The 17954-nt window shown below is 40.7% G+C and overlaps 1 protein-coding gene across 1 annotated transcript in view; it reads right to left on the bottom strand.

The window, feature by feature from the left end:
* GPR158 (G protein-coupled receptor 158) overlaps positions 1–17954 on the bottom strand; it is a gene marked incomplete at both ends in the record, with an annotated part of 180929 nt that overhangs the window by 94350 nt on the left and 68625 nt on the right. Inside the window, one exon of the mRNA XM_084201414.1 lies at positions 6508–6610. Within this exon, the coding sequence (XP_084057540.1) occupies positions 6508–6610 (103 nt within the window). The remainder of the gene's footprint in view (positions 1–6507; positions 6611–17954) is intronic.

Below are 17954 nucleotides of genomic sequence, written 5' to 3'. Positions count from 1 at the left end.
AAGGTTTTCTACAAGGGTAATTACTTCTTGCTTTCTCAAATCCATGTCCAAATGTGCAGGAGCACACGTGTGCTGCCAGGCAAAGCCTGGGAAAGGGACAGAGGCCATGCTCCTTGTCCTCAGTGTAGGATGCTTCGCTCCCACATGCCAGAGTGAGTAGAGAACAGGATGGTATCTCTCATGCAGTTCGTGAATTTCTCCTTGGAGCTCCACTCTGAACTAAGATGTCAGAAGCCTAAATATAGCAGAGTAGTGCTGACTCATGTTGGAAGTCAGATTTTTAGGTACCAGGAGTCAGCAAAAAGAGATCTTGTGCTTTTTTGACCCAGACTGCGTGAGGTAGGAATGGAAATCTTGGAAAATAACCATGCTTGGGCATACCAAGCAGATGGAGAACATCTAAGGAACACTAATGTTGAAGATATTCTAGAACTGGAACTTCTCTTCAGAGCACACACCCATGGACCTCAGCCCATCATCACTCCAACAGCTTTAACAGAAACCACCTTCTCCAAATCTAACATCAGATCCCTGCTTCTTAATTACAGCTAGAGCAACAGACCCACACTGTCCTCTGCCAGAGACAGAAGTCACAGTCTCCCACGTCTCATCTCCATATCCAATCCAAGAGTGCATTCCCTACTGTCCAAGTTTCCCACTTCATTTCCTCAACATTTAAGGTCATGTCACCCTTTCCACCACATACCTGTTCCTTTATCATTTCTATAGCTGCCCTTCAATTAGCCCATCTCTTTAAAACCTCACATTTCTGAGCCCCTAAGGCATTCGTTAATATATTTTCATTGTGTCAACTAAATCAATTATTTGCAGTATAAAAACTTACACACAGAAAGATATAGTTCAAGACCCACAGCTATGAGACTACTTGTCACAAATATTATATGAATATGGCTTGATAATTTAGCATGATTCTAAACTTGATGCACTTTATTTCTGAAATGTTCAACCTTGAAAGTCATTGCAAATACACTATATTCCATCGTATCAAGCATTTTCTTATCAGAATCATATGTGGGAGTGTCCTCATGTGGATGCTCATCACATACAACAGGGATCACAGTTCAATAAGCAGTTGCATATTGAAGTGAATATCCCACAGATATGACTTTGTAACACAACAGCATGCTTTTGTTTAGATGTGTCTGGTGTCATGTTTAGAAACTGGGATGGGCTGCACAGGGAGCTGGTGGAGTCACCATCCCTGGAGGAGTTTAAGGAAAGACTGGATGTGGCACTCGGTGCCATGGTCTGGTCTATGGCAGTGTTTGGTCTTGGGTGGACACAATGACCTCAGAGGAGTTTTCCAATCTATTGCTTCTGTGGTATGGTGTGTTGTATACAAAGGAAGATCACTGATCCACATCTTCTGCACTGGCTGCACTGCCAGCCAGGACTGATTTTTCTGTGAGTATCTTTTGACTATCAGATGGAGGTGGAGGTGTCTGAGGAGCAACTGGATGTGGCCCTCAGTGCTCTGGTCTGGTTAACAAGGTGGGGATTGCTCACAGGTTGGACTTGGTGATTTTAGAGGTCTTTTCCAACCTACTGGATTCCGTGATTCCATGTGATTGCTCCTTATAGCTAATAAAAGAAAGATCAAAAAAATTGGATCTACATGAAATTTCCCATAATGCAATGAGGAACAATTAACAATTCCTATGTGGAACTTCTTTCAGCCCTTCTGAAATAAATTGTTGGGGAAGAACTGTTTATTATATATACCAGTGACATGGATCTTGTCCACCCACACCCTTGCCATGACTAGATGTCTCAGGGCACAGCTGCCCAATGCACAGTTGAACATTTCTGCCCTTTTTGTCTGGTCCTGTCCCCTCACCAAAGTCAATGTAACATCAATTCAAGACACAGACAGCCCAAGTCAAGCCTGGAGTGCCTCTAACAGAACTCCTAGATGTTTCATTGTGCCTTGTCCTATTTCAGCAGTTCTTTGGGATTACATGTTTCCTGCAGGGAATAAAAACAATTTTTCCTCCTCAAAAGATGACAAAAGATTCTAGACACAGTAAGGTAGATGGACAAGAAGTAATTTGTGCTTTGTGTAAAGCAGTAGCAGTTTCAGCACTGTCACAAATGAGATGGAAGCAAACACTGGGCTGCAGAAGTTAAAGCTGAAAATGAGGAAGGTGTAAAAAAAGAAAGGAAGAACAGAAATAAACCATAGTAACCAAAAAATAAAAAGGATAAAAAGGAAGGAGAAAGAAAACAAGCAAAGTAGGTGGAAAGTAGGAATAGGGACACAAACTAACATGAAATATAATAAAATAAAACAAAAAGCTTAAATGTTTCAGCTATTTCCACTCCACCATATTTTTTTTCCTAGCTCTTCTCTCTTCTATCCCAGTCTTATTTTTCTGTCTGATTGGCCCATCTGTTTTTGAAATGTTCTCCTGAGGGTAACTCTTCATCAGCTTCAGTTCTCCTAAGGACAATTTGCCACGCAAGGGGTGCCTCAGCAGCTGTGACATTGCCAGCTGAGACCTTCCTGCAGAGTGAGAGTGGCACCACAGACTGCTGAGAGCCAGGGCAGGGACTGCCTTGTCCCAAACCAAATCATCCTGCACTCCAGTCAGAAGTCAGCCCATGAACACAGAAAGCACAGTGCACGCTGAGCACTGAGCAGAAGACAGATTTTGCTGCTGTTCTATAATAGAGTAAATTGGGAACACTGCAGTCGCATCAGGGATGTTGTGGTAACTCGGTGAGAACGTAACTGGACCTCTTGGCACCAAAACCTGGTCATCAGCCATGGCCATAAGCCTCACCCCAGAAAGGGATCACTGAAGTCAGTGACAACCTCATATGTGCAAATATCTGCATGTGCAGGTTCTGCTGAAGAAACAAAGCCAAATGGCAGGTGCAAAAAATGAAAATTCCTGTTGAACTGGAAACTCCTCTTGGAAATTTTTATGTAATCATGGCAGTGTTAGAGACAGCAAATTCCCATATTCAGACAAAAGAGCCACTTCTGTTGCAAGCAGGGCAGGTTCCACATCCAAACAGCAAGAGCTGGGAATTTCTGCAGTATACGGATGATTGCTAAAGGGCAAACTTCAAGGCTGAACAAAGCACCGTTGCTCTGCTAAAGACTTTTCAATGCAAACCTGATTATCCCATAAGGCAGAGGACAGAAATGCTTTTGAGTAGGGTGTTACAAGAATGTTAAAATATAAGTAATCATCAGTTAGTCTATTCTATCTGTACTAATAGTGCTACCTAAAAATAAGCCATTAGGAGAAAGTGCATAACCACGTACTCAAGTACTTACAGGTTAATATAACCTGTGTGCGTGAAATGTGGTTTTTTCTAAAATCAATTTCCAACCTCAAAAGACACCCTGGAAATATGTTAATAACTTTGCTCCCTTCTAGGACCCAAGGTCCTCATTAACACATGCAGAAAAAATAGAAAGGTTTTACATATTTTGGCACCATCAGTTCTGAAGAATGAACGCAGACTTGGGAGGGAAATGCCCTCCTACCTGGCTTCTTATTCAGTAAGAGAACAGCCTGAATTCCAGCTGTGGCCCTGTCCCACTCACTCTTTGGGAGCCTGTAACATGTGCAGCCTTCCTGGGAGCAGCCACACCATGCTGCTTTAAGACAAGAAAGCAACTGATTTGCAGAATCTTTCCTACACAGGACACTGCTTATTGTGGCCGCATTTGTCTTCACAGAGAAAAGCAAGGCACAACTTCCCAAGGATTTTTGGGGATTCACATTCTCTGAACCTCAGAGAAAGAAAAAAGCAATTCCTACCCCATTTACTGCTCCTGTGTTTGTTCACAAGTGGAATGTTGTGGAAGATTGTTTACATAAGGAATTGGTAATTGGATTCTGGTGTCAGTGTTTTGATTCACTGACCAATTGAATCCACGTGTGTGCGTCAGGACTGTCAGCTGACAGTCACAAGGTTCAGTTCAGTTGAGTGGAGTTGAGTGCTTGGCAGATTCAGTGTAATATAGTGTGATATAGTACAGAATAATGTAGTATAATAAAGTAATTAATTAGCCTTCTGATATCAGTGGAGTCAGATGCATCATTCTCCCCTTCGCTGGGGTTGCCTTGTTTTACTATAGTTTATGTCACGTTGCAGGTTCCCACAGAGCCAACCAGTAAACTGTGTGGAGTGTCCAACATCTCTGTGAAGCTGTTCTTTCAGACTTATCTTTCAGACTCAAACCTTAACATTAATCTGGGCTGAAAGCAGAACCTTTCCCCCACCCAAAAACTGGACACTTCGGACACAATGTGAAACTGCAGTTATCCATATTTTGCTGTGGCACAAAATCCCAGCATCACTGAGAAATGTTCCCATTTCAAGACACAATACAATCCAATTTCTCAATTAAGCAAAGTACAAAGCTGGTCTTTTTTTTCTATCTATCTCCTTTCTGGTGTCTTGAGACCTGCAAATCTTTGCTGCCTCTTTATTTTCTTCCACTAGGAATACTTTCTAAATGATTAGCATTTCTATTCAGTTTCATCTCTTTCATCATCAGATTTCACCAACCTATCTCCACAAAGAGATCTCCAGGTCAGACAGTTTCTGTCAAAATTGCTTGCAGAATTCATATCTAGAATTCCTATGTTAACATCACTTTGAACCACCAAATACATACTACAGCCATATTTCCCATGTCATTTTTTCCTCTTCTTTTTACAGAATGCAGCTGCGTGACAGGACCAAGTTTCCTTTGAACCACAGGCTTTTCTCATTACTTCAGTCATTTCCAGTCTCACTGTTCACTTTTTGAAATCATCTATACAACTTGGCAGATGGAGCTGCATCTGGATGAATTTAAAAAGTGCTTCATTACAGTTATAAAACTCAGGTTACCTCACAGCAACAAAGGCTCAAATCAAACTGGCCCCCTACATCCTACAATATCAGCATTTACAAACTTCTTTTAGACAAATTTCACTTTAGGAGGAGCTAAAAAGCCATTTTAAGGCTCTTCATTCTATAGTAGATGGAGAAAAGATGGAGGTATTGTGTTTTCCATCTAAAGACAAATTAGTCTCCAGGAGAGCCATGCTCTTGATGCTGACAACAGTTGAAACTATTACATACCAAGCATTTATATTTTGCACAACTGATATGAAATAAAGTTAATCTTGTCCCTACTGATCAATGTTGCTTTGATCTCTAGCTGCATTTTTTTGTGTGTGTTCTATGGCATTTGGCATGAAGTCTTTATACGCAGTCTCATGGAATTAAATCCTAACTCCACCAGAACTCATTGCACCTCAGGAAGAACCAAACATCCTCCTTACTCTAGCAACATATTCACACAGCCCAGAGAAACAGCACTATCACAAGGCTGCCTTCTGCAACCCTTTACCATATGAAAAGACAAGGGAAACACTCAGCAGATAAACCATTGAACAAACTGTGCAATTTATTCTACAAATGTACACAGGAGACATTATATCACATATACATATATATATGTGTGTGTGTGTGTGTGTGTGTGTGTAAATTAAATGATGATTATTACTAGAGGTATTTCTCTTGGGAAACAGAAACAGCTGCTTTCACACAAGGCAGGAGATAACAGACACAGTCCTGGACCAAGTTCAGTGAAAGTCACTCACTGCCATTCCCTGGATATCTCACACAAACTGATCTCACAGTGAGAGCTGATGACACGAACCTCTGGCTAAAGGACAGTGCAAAGAAGCTGGGCATGAGATGAACCTGCAAGCAGCAAGCAGAGAAGGATCCCTGTTACACCTCCAAGCAGCAGCTTTGCCCCTGTGACTGCAGCCTGAGCTCTACCAGTACAGCTGCAACAATTTCAGCACAAAATCCATACAGAGTTTTGGTCACATGATGACAGTAACAGACATCAGCTTTGGGCATGCAGTTTGTCTGTCTTCCCTAACATCAACCCAATTGTGTTTCTCCTGTTGTGAGCAATTCAGTCTAAGAACCATGCAATGTGTGTCCTGGGCATGTTATCTATACATCCAGCCAGCCAAACAGACTCCCAGGCTTGAACCATCTCTATTACCTCATCAGCATGTATTAGAGTTTGGATGCTCCTTTGAGTTCTCCTTTGCAAATGAAGTAAAATGAAAACAATTAAAGGCTGCACAAAGCCAGAGGCTAGGGCATTCCAATCTCCTCTGGCTAAACAGAAAATCAGTAGATTAATTTCCAGAATACTTCTGCATGGGCACAGATGCCAGAAATCTCTATTTCCCCTTAGCGAGGCTTCTTTTCATGTTTTTTAATTTATTTACAAATCAAATATTCTTCAAGTGGGTATGTTTTACAGGATCCTCAAGAGTATTGTGAATGACAAACCAAAGGGCTGGAACTCCTTGAGTGATTATATAATCCGAGACTTGCCAACCACTGGGATTTTACTGTATAACCCTGACGAGGATAAAAAGCAGCCCTGCATTATTAATGCTAGCTCTGTGTTCTTTTTTTTTTTTAAACTCAAGCAAAGGCACTTACTCTGAAAGCTGTTCACTGAGAAGATGTTGGGATGATAGAATCCAGCCTTGCAAATACATTTGTAGGCTCCAAGCACAAATCCAAGGCCTTTAATTGGCATGCACTGTGAGAAAGGAAAAAAAAAGAAAAGTCATGCAGATGATCACACAACTGTATACTCAGATGTACATTCAAGCATAAAAACATTACAAGATACTCTGCACAGACTTCTAAGAACAAATAGGCACTCCTTCCAGACTGACAGTATTTCCTCAGCAGCTTTTCCCACAGTTATATATCACTCCAGCTTTTTTGCCTTGCTGTTCATCTCCAACAAACAGCAAAGCCAGCTATAATCAAGCCTGTCCCACTGATAAACTGACCAAGTGCCAAATTTAACTCTTGCACATTTGATCTAGGCAGGACATTAGACAGCTGTGGGTTTTTTCTAAAGGGTTTCCAGCACTTTGCCCCAGCACAGCAGGTGAGTTTCAGACAGCTGGATATCACACTATGGGAGGAAGAACATGAACACCTGCAGCCAAGCCCCAGTCCTCTGCCCATGGCACATGCTGGTGCCTCCACAACAACAGCAAAGTGGAACCAGCCCAGCTAAGAAAAAGACAACTACTTGCTAGAGAAAATGGCTGCAGACATAAATCTGACCTGGCTGAAAGAGAATAAATCTATGCCAACAGGAGCCCCATACTTTTAAAATATCTTGTAATTTTCTGAGGTAGCAATATGGGAATCAAGTTTTGTTTAAACTCAGCTTCACTCTTGCTTGGTTTTGACATCAGGTCAGCCACAGCAAATTTATTACTATGACAGAACATCTACTATCAGACAATTTCTGCACATCAAATGGACTTTGCCTAGTATAGAGGGAATAAACAGTCCAGCAACATAAAGGTAGAAACACTTGTAAAATGATGATTCCCAGTACAGTTTATTTCACTTCATCAGATGAAAGCAGACAACTAGACTAGATGCCTTCCCCATGAGTATAGGTGTACCTATAGTGTAGGTGTACCATGAATATGAACTAGACACTAGCAGTTCCTCAGTGACCAATTGAATGATTTATCTAAAACAGCCTCTGTCTTCTCACCTCCATATGTTTCACTTGTTTGTGACTGTCTGTGACTTTAGGACATGCTTCAATATCTAACTGCCTGTGACTGGGAGGAAGATGCAGAAGGCAGGGCTCAGTAAAAAATGCCTGAGTATAAAAAAATCAAATGTACACCAAGAGAGGACAGTCTGCTCTGTAGATACTCTAGAAAAACTCAGGGGAAAAAAAAAAAGCTAAGAGTTTCTTGCTATCTCAAATTTCAGCTTTGTGACATAATTCTGCCTGATGTTAGGGAAGCCACTTAGCTTTTCTTTGCCTCAGTTCCCCAGATGGTACCATCTCTTCTTGCACCCTTTGCCAATCTGATGGTAGTGCTATTGGAGACAATCAGCAAGTAGGAAACTGGTATGCAAGAACACTGAAAATTCATTCAGCCTTTGTACAAGCATGAAAGAAGAGGGAAAAAAAAAGGAAAGAGAAGGCCCAAAAGTTTTTTTGTTTTCCACATTATCTTCACCCTGCAGAAATGTGACTGTTGACAGGGTGGAGGACAGGACAAATTGAAGTGGAATGAGTGTGTGTGCAAGTCTGCTGACAGCCAAACCTCTTTAACCAAGAACAGAAAGATAGTTAAAGTAGTAAAAATACTTTTTCAGATAAAAATTCTCTTCTGCATTCTGGCTCCTTTCTTTGTAAGTTGAAGGTACATGCTGCTGTAGAGACTGCATTTTCTTTTTGAAGAAAAGGAAGAAAAGAAGTAGCTCCCACTGTATTATGTGAATGCTGCAGCACCCCAAGTACTGTATTCATAATTCTTTGCCACTGAACAAATTTATAGAATCACAGAATCACTCATATCAACTATGCTGCAGGCTCATGAATCTGTTCTGCATTAAAATCAATGCTTTCCTGATGAATCTTTCACAAACATCCAATATCCATGCCAAATAAAAACCATGTAACTTTTATTTTATTGTCTCTGACCAGTCGAGAACTTGAAAATGGACAAAATACTTTAAATGTTGTTACCTTTCACTGGCCTAGGACATTTTCCTTTTTTCCAGAATTTGGTAGTGTAATACAGCTTAAAAACCATCAGTCAAATTGTTTCTTGTAGTCCACATGATCCCAGGTGAAGATGTAATAGGGATCATAATATCATGTTGACAGGCGGGATCGAGAGAAGGAGAGAAAGAAGCCTAGATCCCCCTAGATGCAATTTCAGACTCTGAAATTCCACTGTGCTCAACATTGCATGGAAACAGAATTATTTACAGCCTGACTCTTTAAAAGAAATTGCAGCACCTAGGCAGGAAAAAACAATAAACACTATGAGGCCAAAAATGGGAAAAAATACTTCCTCTGGAAATAAAAAACTTCACTCTTTTTACAAAAGATTTAACAGACTAGATTTTATTATCCAATGGTGGCAAATACTATGGTGAAAAAGGTAATAAATAAACTCTTTTCTGCTGCACGAAAGGAGTTTAGCAAACCAAGTCCGGATTTGTTTGTTATATTTATTTACTGAAAAAGGCTTTTCCTGGCTGTCTGTAGGTGAATCTACATGACACATGGCAGGCACAAGCAAGCAGATTTGTCCTTGCCCTGACAAGTGACACCCGGTTCCAGTGGCCCCCGTGGCAGGCTCTGAGCCCAAGCCTTGCAGAGCTGTACCAGCCCAGCACACAGAATTGGCCATGGGCTTCAGACCAGGAACCCAGGGAGCACAGAACTGAGTGAGGCACAACAGGCTCTGTAGACACAGCCAGTAAAATATTCTGCTGATAAGTTACTTAAGATTTGATGCATACAGAACTTAGCGTTGAATAAAAGCAGATGTGTGAAAAATACCTGCTTGCACATAAGCAAAAAAAAAGGGAAGCATAAAACTGACCTGGTTTCAAACTTCATTATAAATGTGAAAGCACAGCTCTGGGAATAATCCCATCATATCCTGAATATTTTTGCCTCATCAGTAGTTATCAGCTTTAAAAAAAATCATACTTTAATCAATTCATAAAAGCAGCTACCTTAGGCTGGATCAGAAGCTCCATTTAGGCTTGTATCACACTTCCTATGTGCCAGCAGCCAGTGCTGGGGCAAACAGGGAAAGATGCAGGTGGCTACTGAGTGATCCTGCACCGGCATGCCCTTCAGGACACCACACTCCTAAATGGAATCTGTATCGCTTTAACTTCCAGTTCTTATAGATGGCTTAGTTACAATTAAGATCAGCTTTATCATCATGTTTACTGAAGAGAGAGTAATAGGTGTCTGTAGAATTCACAGAGTGCATTTATTCCACTTGTCTGTTCCCTGGTATTATATTTTCAGCTTTACAGTATTAGTATAATGTAATGACTCCAAAGCTTTTTATAGCAAGCTTTAAATCATATGTTCAGCTCAAAAAATACTTAGATATTCTATTGTGACCGTGTTTGCAGGGGTCCCAGGATGAGGGAAGAGATGAGAAAGTTGACTCCATGTTCAGAAGGCTGATTTATTATTTTATGATATATATTATGTTAAAAACTATACTAAAAGAATAGAAGAAAAGATTTCATCAGAAAACTTAGCTAAGAATCGAATAAGAATCAATAACAAAAGTTCAGAATGACTGAAACAGTCCGAGACAGCTGGACTGTGACTGGCCATTAATTAGAAACAACCAGATGAGACCAATCCCAGATCCACCTGCTACATTCCACAGCAGCAAACAATCCTTGTTTACATTTTGTTCCTGAGGCCTCTCAGCTTCTCAGGAGGAAAAATCCTAAAGAAAGGATTTTTCATAAAACATGTCGGTGACATTCTATGAATATTTATCTTGAGATTATTTATAAACAAATAGCTCCTGAATCAACACAACATCTAAACCAGCCTTTTAAAAGTCTGTATTAGTTTTATTTTATGCTGTTTGTTGAAAAGGATGAAGTTGGTAAAATATAACGTGATAAAGATTATCTCTGTTGGAAAGAAAATAAACCCTTCAAATAACCTGCGCAATTGCTTTGGAAGTCTGAGCCAAATCTTCTGGCACAAGAGAGACAAAGCCCTTCATCAGATGTGATTAGCCAGAAACCAAGTGAGGAAGTATTCAGCAGACACACAAAGCAGGTGAGACATCCAGAAGGGCAAAAACAAACAAGTAGCTTCAGACAAAGCATGTGGCATCATGTCCCACGTGTAATTAAGAAACTCAGATAAAGGACTAAACAAATCCATACAGTGGCATTCTAAAGCAGAGGGGGCAAACCAGTAATTTTACAATAAAAGAAAGAAAAAAAAAAGAGACTAAAAACACAGCCAGCCTTGAGTTGGGTACTTCAAGTTTTTCAAAGAGCAGCTTTCAAAATCTGTATTTCCACATGCATACAGCAATGAGAGTGTCTCCCTTTTCTAAAGTCGACTCCTTGTTCAAAGGATGTGGTAAGAGCAATGTCATGATAGTTAAAGCTTAACAAAGATAATACAAGTAAGTCCATGTTTCTTTGCTCTGGTTAGGGGCAGCACGTAAGGGATTTCTAGAAAATGTAGTGTATAGAGTAATTTTGTACCTGGCACACAATAGCAGCTGGAGCAGGTTGGTGTCATGCAAAACCCCAGGAAGATTTTTCTGATACCGTTTACCACTCAAGTGTAGCACATTCACTCTTTTTAAAAAATGAAATAAATTAAAAAAAAAACAAAACAAACCACCAAAACAAGCAAACTCCTCTACAAAAACAAGAAACAAATTAAAAAAAAAATTAAAGAAGATAAAAGCCAAAGTCTCTTTGCCTAAGACAGTGACAGCTCTGTCATTGCAAAGGCTTTACCCATTGTCTTGTCTCACTTCATTTACCCTTCAGGACCAGAGAGTTGTGTTACAGTGTGTTTGCAGCCTCACAAGTGAGCAGTGAGCACATCCACATGTCCAAAAACCTTGTGCATCACCTGGAAGGCCCTGCTTGCCTCCAGACAGCTTGGGAGGCAGCCAGCTTGCCAACCACACTGCTCATTAACTTTTCTACTCAAACACTACATTTGGGTTCAAAGAGACAGGACAGGGTTGGCCACTCTGTACTTCTTACTGCAGGGTTACTTAGGCCCCTGTAGTTCTTTTCCTCCTTTCTGAATGCATTGGTGAAGTTAATTACTTTTTATATTCAAGTTGAAAATGTGTTTTCCAGCAATAGGAGACTTAGAATAACATTGATTTGTTTAAATCTGAGTCAGTCAAAGCACAGCAACAGCTGATCTAAATCACTTTAGAGGAAAGGTAGTTGTCAGGACAATATTTGCCTTTATAGTTTGATGCTTTGCTAAAAATTCTTCAGTGCTTTTTAATTTGATTTTTCATTATTCTGCTTTTGTTAAGTGTAGGATGAGAATAAGTAGAGATGGACAGGAGCCTCAGCTCATTCACACAAATAATGATAAGTGGCACATGACTACTGACAAACCGTGAGCAGAAAAGTTGATGTCATTCACGAAAGGTAAGGGACTGTAGAGTCTTTAATAACTAATTATTCTCTTTTGAAATGTGACTCAGTTGGGTGATCAGCCCTGTGTTTGAGGACACACAGGATTGACTCCCTTATGGTTCTCCTTGTCTTCATTTCAACCATGATGATGTTATCAGCCCACTGGTAGACAAACACTACAAATATGCAAGCACTAGCAAAAAAATAATGGTGGAAGTGGAGCATTTTGCAAAGAAATGAAGAATGGAGATCAGAAATATGTACAAATCATATTACCTTCTTGGAAGATGGTGAAAGGGGAGTAAGTTTAATTGAGCAGTGTTTGAAAGCAGGTTACATGGGGGTCATGGTGCGGCTAAGGAGCAGAAAACTCATCAAGAGCTGTTGTCCTGCACATGGAGAACCCAAGGCCAGCTTACAAACTAAGCTTCCCACAGTCAGGATCCTTTACAGGCAGCTCAAAGTACAACAACTACAGCAATTTTCAGAGGCTGGGTAGCTTGGGCACTCATAGGTTCTCAGCAATAATATTTTTTAAGACAGATTTTTCATTACTGCTGAAAATATCTGTGCAATCTACAATCAGACTACTTCAAAAATAAAAATCTCTTTATTTGATAGTCTGGAATTAACATTGATAACCCGAATATTATTTTGGAACACATTAAACTTTGCTTCTGGTTAACATACTAAACAATAAAATTGCAATGTCTCCTCTCCTAGAAAACTGCACTGCAATTACAGGGGAACCTGTTAACAGACACCAAAGGGACTGAGAATTTTATAGCCATTAAATAATGCAGTGTAATTAATTCAAAGGCTCTTTCTCAGGGCCAGATATCCTTGGCTTTGAAGATGAGTTAAGACATTTTTCACCATTAGCACAGGTTAAACTTCATTTAGAGCAAAGTTTAGTTCACTTCCTCAGGGTCTTAATTAAGAGAGAATTCTCTTCAAACTGTCTCTATAACCCTTCCTTCCTATCACTAGGGTAATTCCAGACTCTACACATGGGCAATACTGGAAATATCTAGCATTATCTGCAGTTCCAGAAGCTGTCAAGTAATATGCCAAAACACACAGAGGTCCTTTACCTCTGGATGTCTGGTTCTGCCAGCCAGTTCTGCATTCATCTGTAGCTCAGCAGCAACTGTGGCAAAGTTTGCCTGGAAGATGAGCCACACAGTGAGAGGGGATTGAGAAAGCTTGCCAAAATCTGCAAGAATGTGAGTCATTTCCGAAATCATTTTGGGGCGGGGAGAAAAGCTGTATCTATTTCTGATCCCTACAAAAGATGCAGTGTTTTAAGAAATGCAGAAACCCCTAACTTTGTATTTTTGTAATTTTTAAATACTGATAATTTTTAAATCAAATTTTCAGTTCTCCCATCTCTGCCAATAAATACAATTAGTGGCCCTATGACAATGCAAACTAGTTCCATTCTGAAATCCATTTTACACATTTATAAACTTTATTAAAAATATTTATTTACAGTACTAAAAACAGACTTTTATATTTTCTTCCAAAGGCCAATAGGAAATACTAGAATTGCCAATCCAGCCCAGTAACTCATCAAGACAATTGAGGTGCTTAAGCACAGAAAACTTATTTGGAATAGGAAAGAGTAACAGGGGGTGGGGGTGCACAGGAATTGCACAGCTCATCCCGCAGAAGGGCACAGCCAAACATCCAGGAGACTGCACTGTTCTTTGGAAGGAGTCTGACTGTTGAAGTGCTTCCAGCACGGACAGCCTGCTGGCCCTGCTAGCAGGAAAGGGAAAAAATTCCCTATGGTTCATCCAAAAGCTAACAAATAGCTGCTATAATCAGTAGGTAATTTAGACACATAATTCAAGGAGGGGAATAAAATGGTGGAAAACAGTGCATGATATCTTAATAAGTTAACATGGACAACATTGCTAAACCAGCATTTTCTAGCCAGCAGATGTATCTGTCATTTCTATTGCATTTCCTAGCAACTATTCATGTAATTACTTCTTTATTCCTAAAATACGATTTTTTGGCTGATTCCACACACTAGCAAGACATACATAACCACACTGAAAAGATCTCCAACACTTTGTGTCTCTTTTCACAGCCCACAGTAATTTTCTGGACTTACTGCCTGGTTCCAGAGAGTCCAGCAGGAGTCAGAAACTTGCTAAGTTGCCACAAGCTTCATGAAAATAACATCCTGCTAGAGAAGAGATACCCTCTGAGTGTCCCTGCTGAGGGGGAGACTACATGATGAGGACATACCTTTTATTGGACACCAGAGAACGCTCTTTGAACACTCCACAGTCACAAGGAAAGCCTTAGCTGGCACTGGTGCCATCTTAGATATCAGTGAACAGCATAAAATCCTCATGGAAAAACTCAGGCAGTGTGGACTGGATGAGTGGACAGAGAGATGGAATGAGAACTGGCTGATTACCAGATCCCAGAGGGTGATAATCAGTGGCAGGGGGAGTAGCTGGAAGCCTGTCACTAGTGGGGCCCCCCAGGGTTCAATATCAGGTCCAGTATTGTTTAACTTATTCATCAAGGCTTGAATGAAGGGGCAGAGCCTCCTCAGCAAGTTCACTGTCAGCAAAAAGCTGGCAGGAGTGGCTGATACCCCAGAGGGCTGTGCAGCCCTTCAGAGGGGCCTTGACAGGTTGGAGAGATGGACAGAGAAGAGCTGCCTGAAATTCAACAAGGGCAGGTCCTCAAGAATCATCTGGACACAATCCTGTGCAATGTGCTCTAGAATAACCTGGCTTGAGCAGGGAGTCTGGACCAGATAATTCACTGTGGTCCCTTGCAACCTGACCCATTCTGTGATCTGTGATGAGAAAATATATTAGGAAACCAGGCTAAACTAATCTGATGTTCCTGTTCCTTGCTATTCAGCCCATCTTTAGGACTCAGCCTACTTTTCCAGAGGTTTTGACTACTCAACACTGCCTGGAGTCTTGAGTTGAGTCCAACTGGGCAAAGTTGAGTAAGTTATGTTCCTAGTTACAAAATTAATTCTTACTGAAATTCTACTTGAGGATTTTGTGTGAAACCTGGTTGAGAATACAGCTATATAAAGGCTCCAATTTTAATATATTTGGTCAATTTTTCCCTTTTATAGTGGTGTCACATTAGACAGAAATTGAAGGAAAAGACCTACCTCACTAGTACTTGACACAGCATCTTCTACTACAAAACAGTCTGACATAATTATTGCATGAGTCTTTCTGTCTATTTGCTGGTCATTGGTAAAACCAAACTCTCTGCTATGTTCTGTCCATCAGCAGCATGCATTTTAAAAGCACATTTCTTTAATTTGAGAAGACAGCCAAATCCTACATCAGAGTGCTTGCTCTGTCCACAGCTTGATCAATAGCCTCTCATTAATTTTGCTTCATTCTGAACTGTAGCCTCTACAGTTTGACAATGTGTCAACTCAACAGGAAAGTTAATCTTACTTACAAGACGCTATCAGAATATGGGTTTCTCTACTTGTCAAGCTTATTTCCATGTTCAGGCACAAGTCTCCCATCAGGGTCAGAATTTCCCTCAGAATTAAAGTTCAGAGCACAGTTTCTGGGTTTAACCACGATCTGAGCTCTGTTAAATTACAGATTATTCTTGATTACTTTCAATCCCACAGTGAGAAGAAGCACCATATTGTTGCTGTCAGAAAAAGATCCTCTCCAAATCCCACTTGACAGCAACACCTTCACACTGATCTCCACAGCCTGGAGCAGCACGCTCACTCATGATGAGGCACAAGGCACACAGAGGTGCTGCATGTCCCACTAGCACCACAAAAACAGAGCACCCACTGTTTGCCAGCTATTTGATAGCTCATTCCACCTCTTCTTCAGCACTAGGCAAGCACAAGAGTTTTAAAAAATGCTTTGGGAAAGGCAGTTAAACTTTTGGGCAACAAATCAGAAGCAAAATGTTATAACAACCTAATATGAAACAGCAACACACTTGATAAATTAATATCTGTCTAGTTGCTTACTGCTTCTCATCTAGGACACCTCAGAGATCAGCCAGGAAAATGAAATCCTGATTTTTCCTCTGAATACTTGCTTTTTTCCACAACCTTTTTCAGATTTGATGAAAAATGTCCTAATTTTGAGTAGCAACTGTTCCATAGGCAAGTCCCCACTTCTAAGTCTAAAACTAGCTAGAGGGCTGGTGATCAAGGCCCATATATGAAGCCATCATATTCTAGACAGACACCTTGAAATTATTTCCTCTATTCTTCTGCTTCACTTATTTCAAATCTAGATAGTTGCTTTTCTGCAAAGCCAATGCAGCCTTGATGACTCATATCTCACTCCTCCATTGCCTTCTGGAGCTGGGAGGTTTGGCCATGGATGTAAATTCCTTAGAAGTTTCATTCTAAATGTCTGCTTTTGATATTTAATGATGCTTCATTATTATTTCCATCATTATTTTTTCTTCAGGTTTGCACTTATTCCAACAAGGCCATTCCTGTGCCCTGGTGATTAAGAGACACTTTTCCCTGCTCTGCTTGCCTGCCATTTCCTGCCCAAGCTGAACTCCTCCTTCATACCAGGCTACAACCTTCCTCCATTTAACATTAGGGAAGCCACACACTAAGAAGCTCTGAAGGTCACAGTGTCACATGAGCTTTGTCACAGCCCTGTAGGGAGCATTCAGACTAAGAATAAGGGTTGTGTCCAGCTATCAATAGGAATGGAAACGCTCCCTTGTCCTGTCTCCAACAGGGAGTCCCTGTGCCACAGAGTCCTCTCACACCCACAGGAATTCTAAGATGATGTCTGCTGGAGCACATCACCCACAGCTCAACTGGTCCCAGAGCCCTGCAGCAGCCTTGGGACACTCTTAGGGCAGGGAATCCATGGAACAGTCCAGACTCCTAAGTGTGCCAAGGTGGCTTAAAATCTTGGTAGCTGCCCTCCTCTCTTTTGAGATCTTTAAGCAGGACAGATTTCTTCTTGTAAAAATATGAAGTACAGATTCCTACATAGTGAGAACTCCAACCAGGACAGCTTTCTTCTTTTATGAATCTATAGCATAACTAATCTTCACCACAGAAGTGCAGCCACATTTAATCAATCTTCTGAGATGCATAACACCACACATTCCAAAGTGATGGTTAAGTTCAAATGTAGGCTGGAAGGATGAAATATATATTTTTTTTTTTTCAATTTCTTCAGTACCCTGCTTTCCCTTGGTTCAGCAAGGCCCTGTTTTTGAGCCAAGGTCCCAAACCCTGGGACAGGTTGCCCAATTCCAAAATGAGTTCCCTGCTAACCCAAACAGCAGATGGCCACACCACAGAGATACACAGTGATGTTCCAGCTTGCAGCACAAAGCTAAAGCAAAGCATCAAACAGTCTCTGGAACCAGAAACTCTGGAACTTTGCATTCCTTCTCCTGACAGGGTAACTACTGATAACACTATGAGCACACATGACTGCAAATTTGGAAGCCCTTTTCCTAGAGATCATTAAGAATGCCAGAACATTCAGCAAGTTTACTTGCACAGCAATTACTTCTTCCTCAAATGCTGGCAAGAAGAGTGGTAGAAGAGTAACACCAAAACTCAGGAATCAAAGTGGCCTTCAGGCAGTACAGTACCTATCACTCACCAATTCTATTTAATGAACTTGCATGAATAACAAGTAACATGGTACATCATCTAAAGAGAAAGCAAGCTGGAGTTTTCTCTCTATTATTCAGCAGCTGCCAGGAGCTGATTCACAAAGCATGATAGACTGGATCTTTTCTGACATCATTAAAACTAAAAGTGAAATTGTTTTCCATTATTAATTATAGAAATGTCCCTCTTGTTTTCAGAGCTCTCAGAAATGGCGAAACAGCATCTGGTAGCAGTGCACTGTAGACATATAAACCTCAGCAGACAATAGGATGCTTGGAAGAGTTTGCCT

This window comes from Fringilla coelebs (genome assembly GCF_963513975.1).
Source record: "Fringilla coelebs genome assembly, chromosome: 1".
NCBI classification, from domain to species: domain Eukaryota; kingdom Metazoa; phylum Chordata; class Aves; order Passeriformes; family Fringillidae; genus Fringilla; species Fringilla coelebs.
Note: the sequence above shows the minus strand (reverse complement) of the source record. Positions and strands in the feature narration are given on the sequence as shown.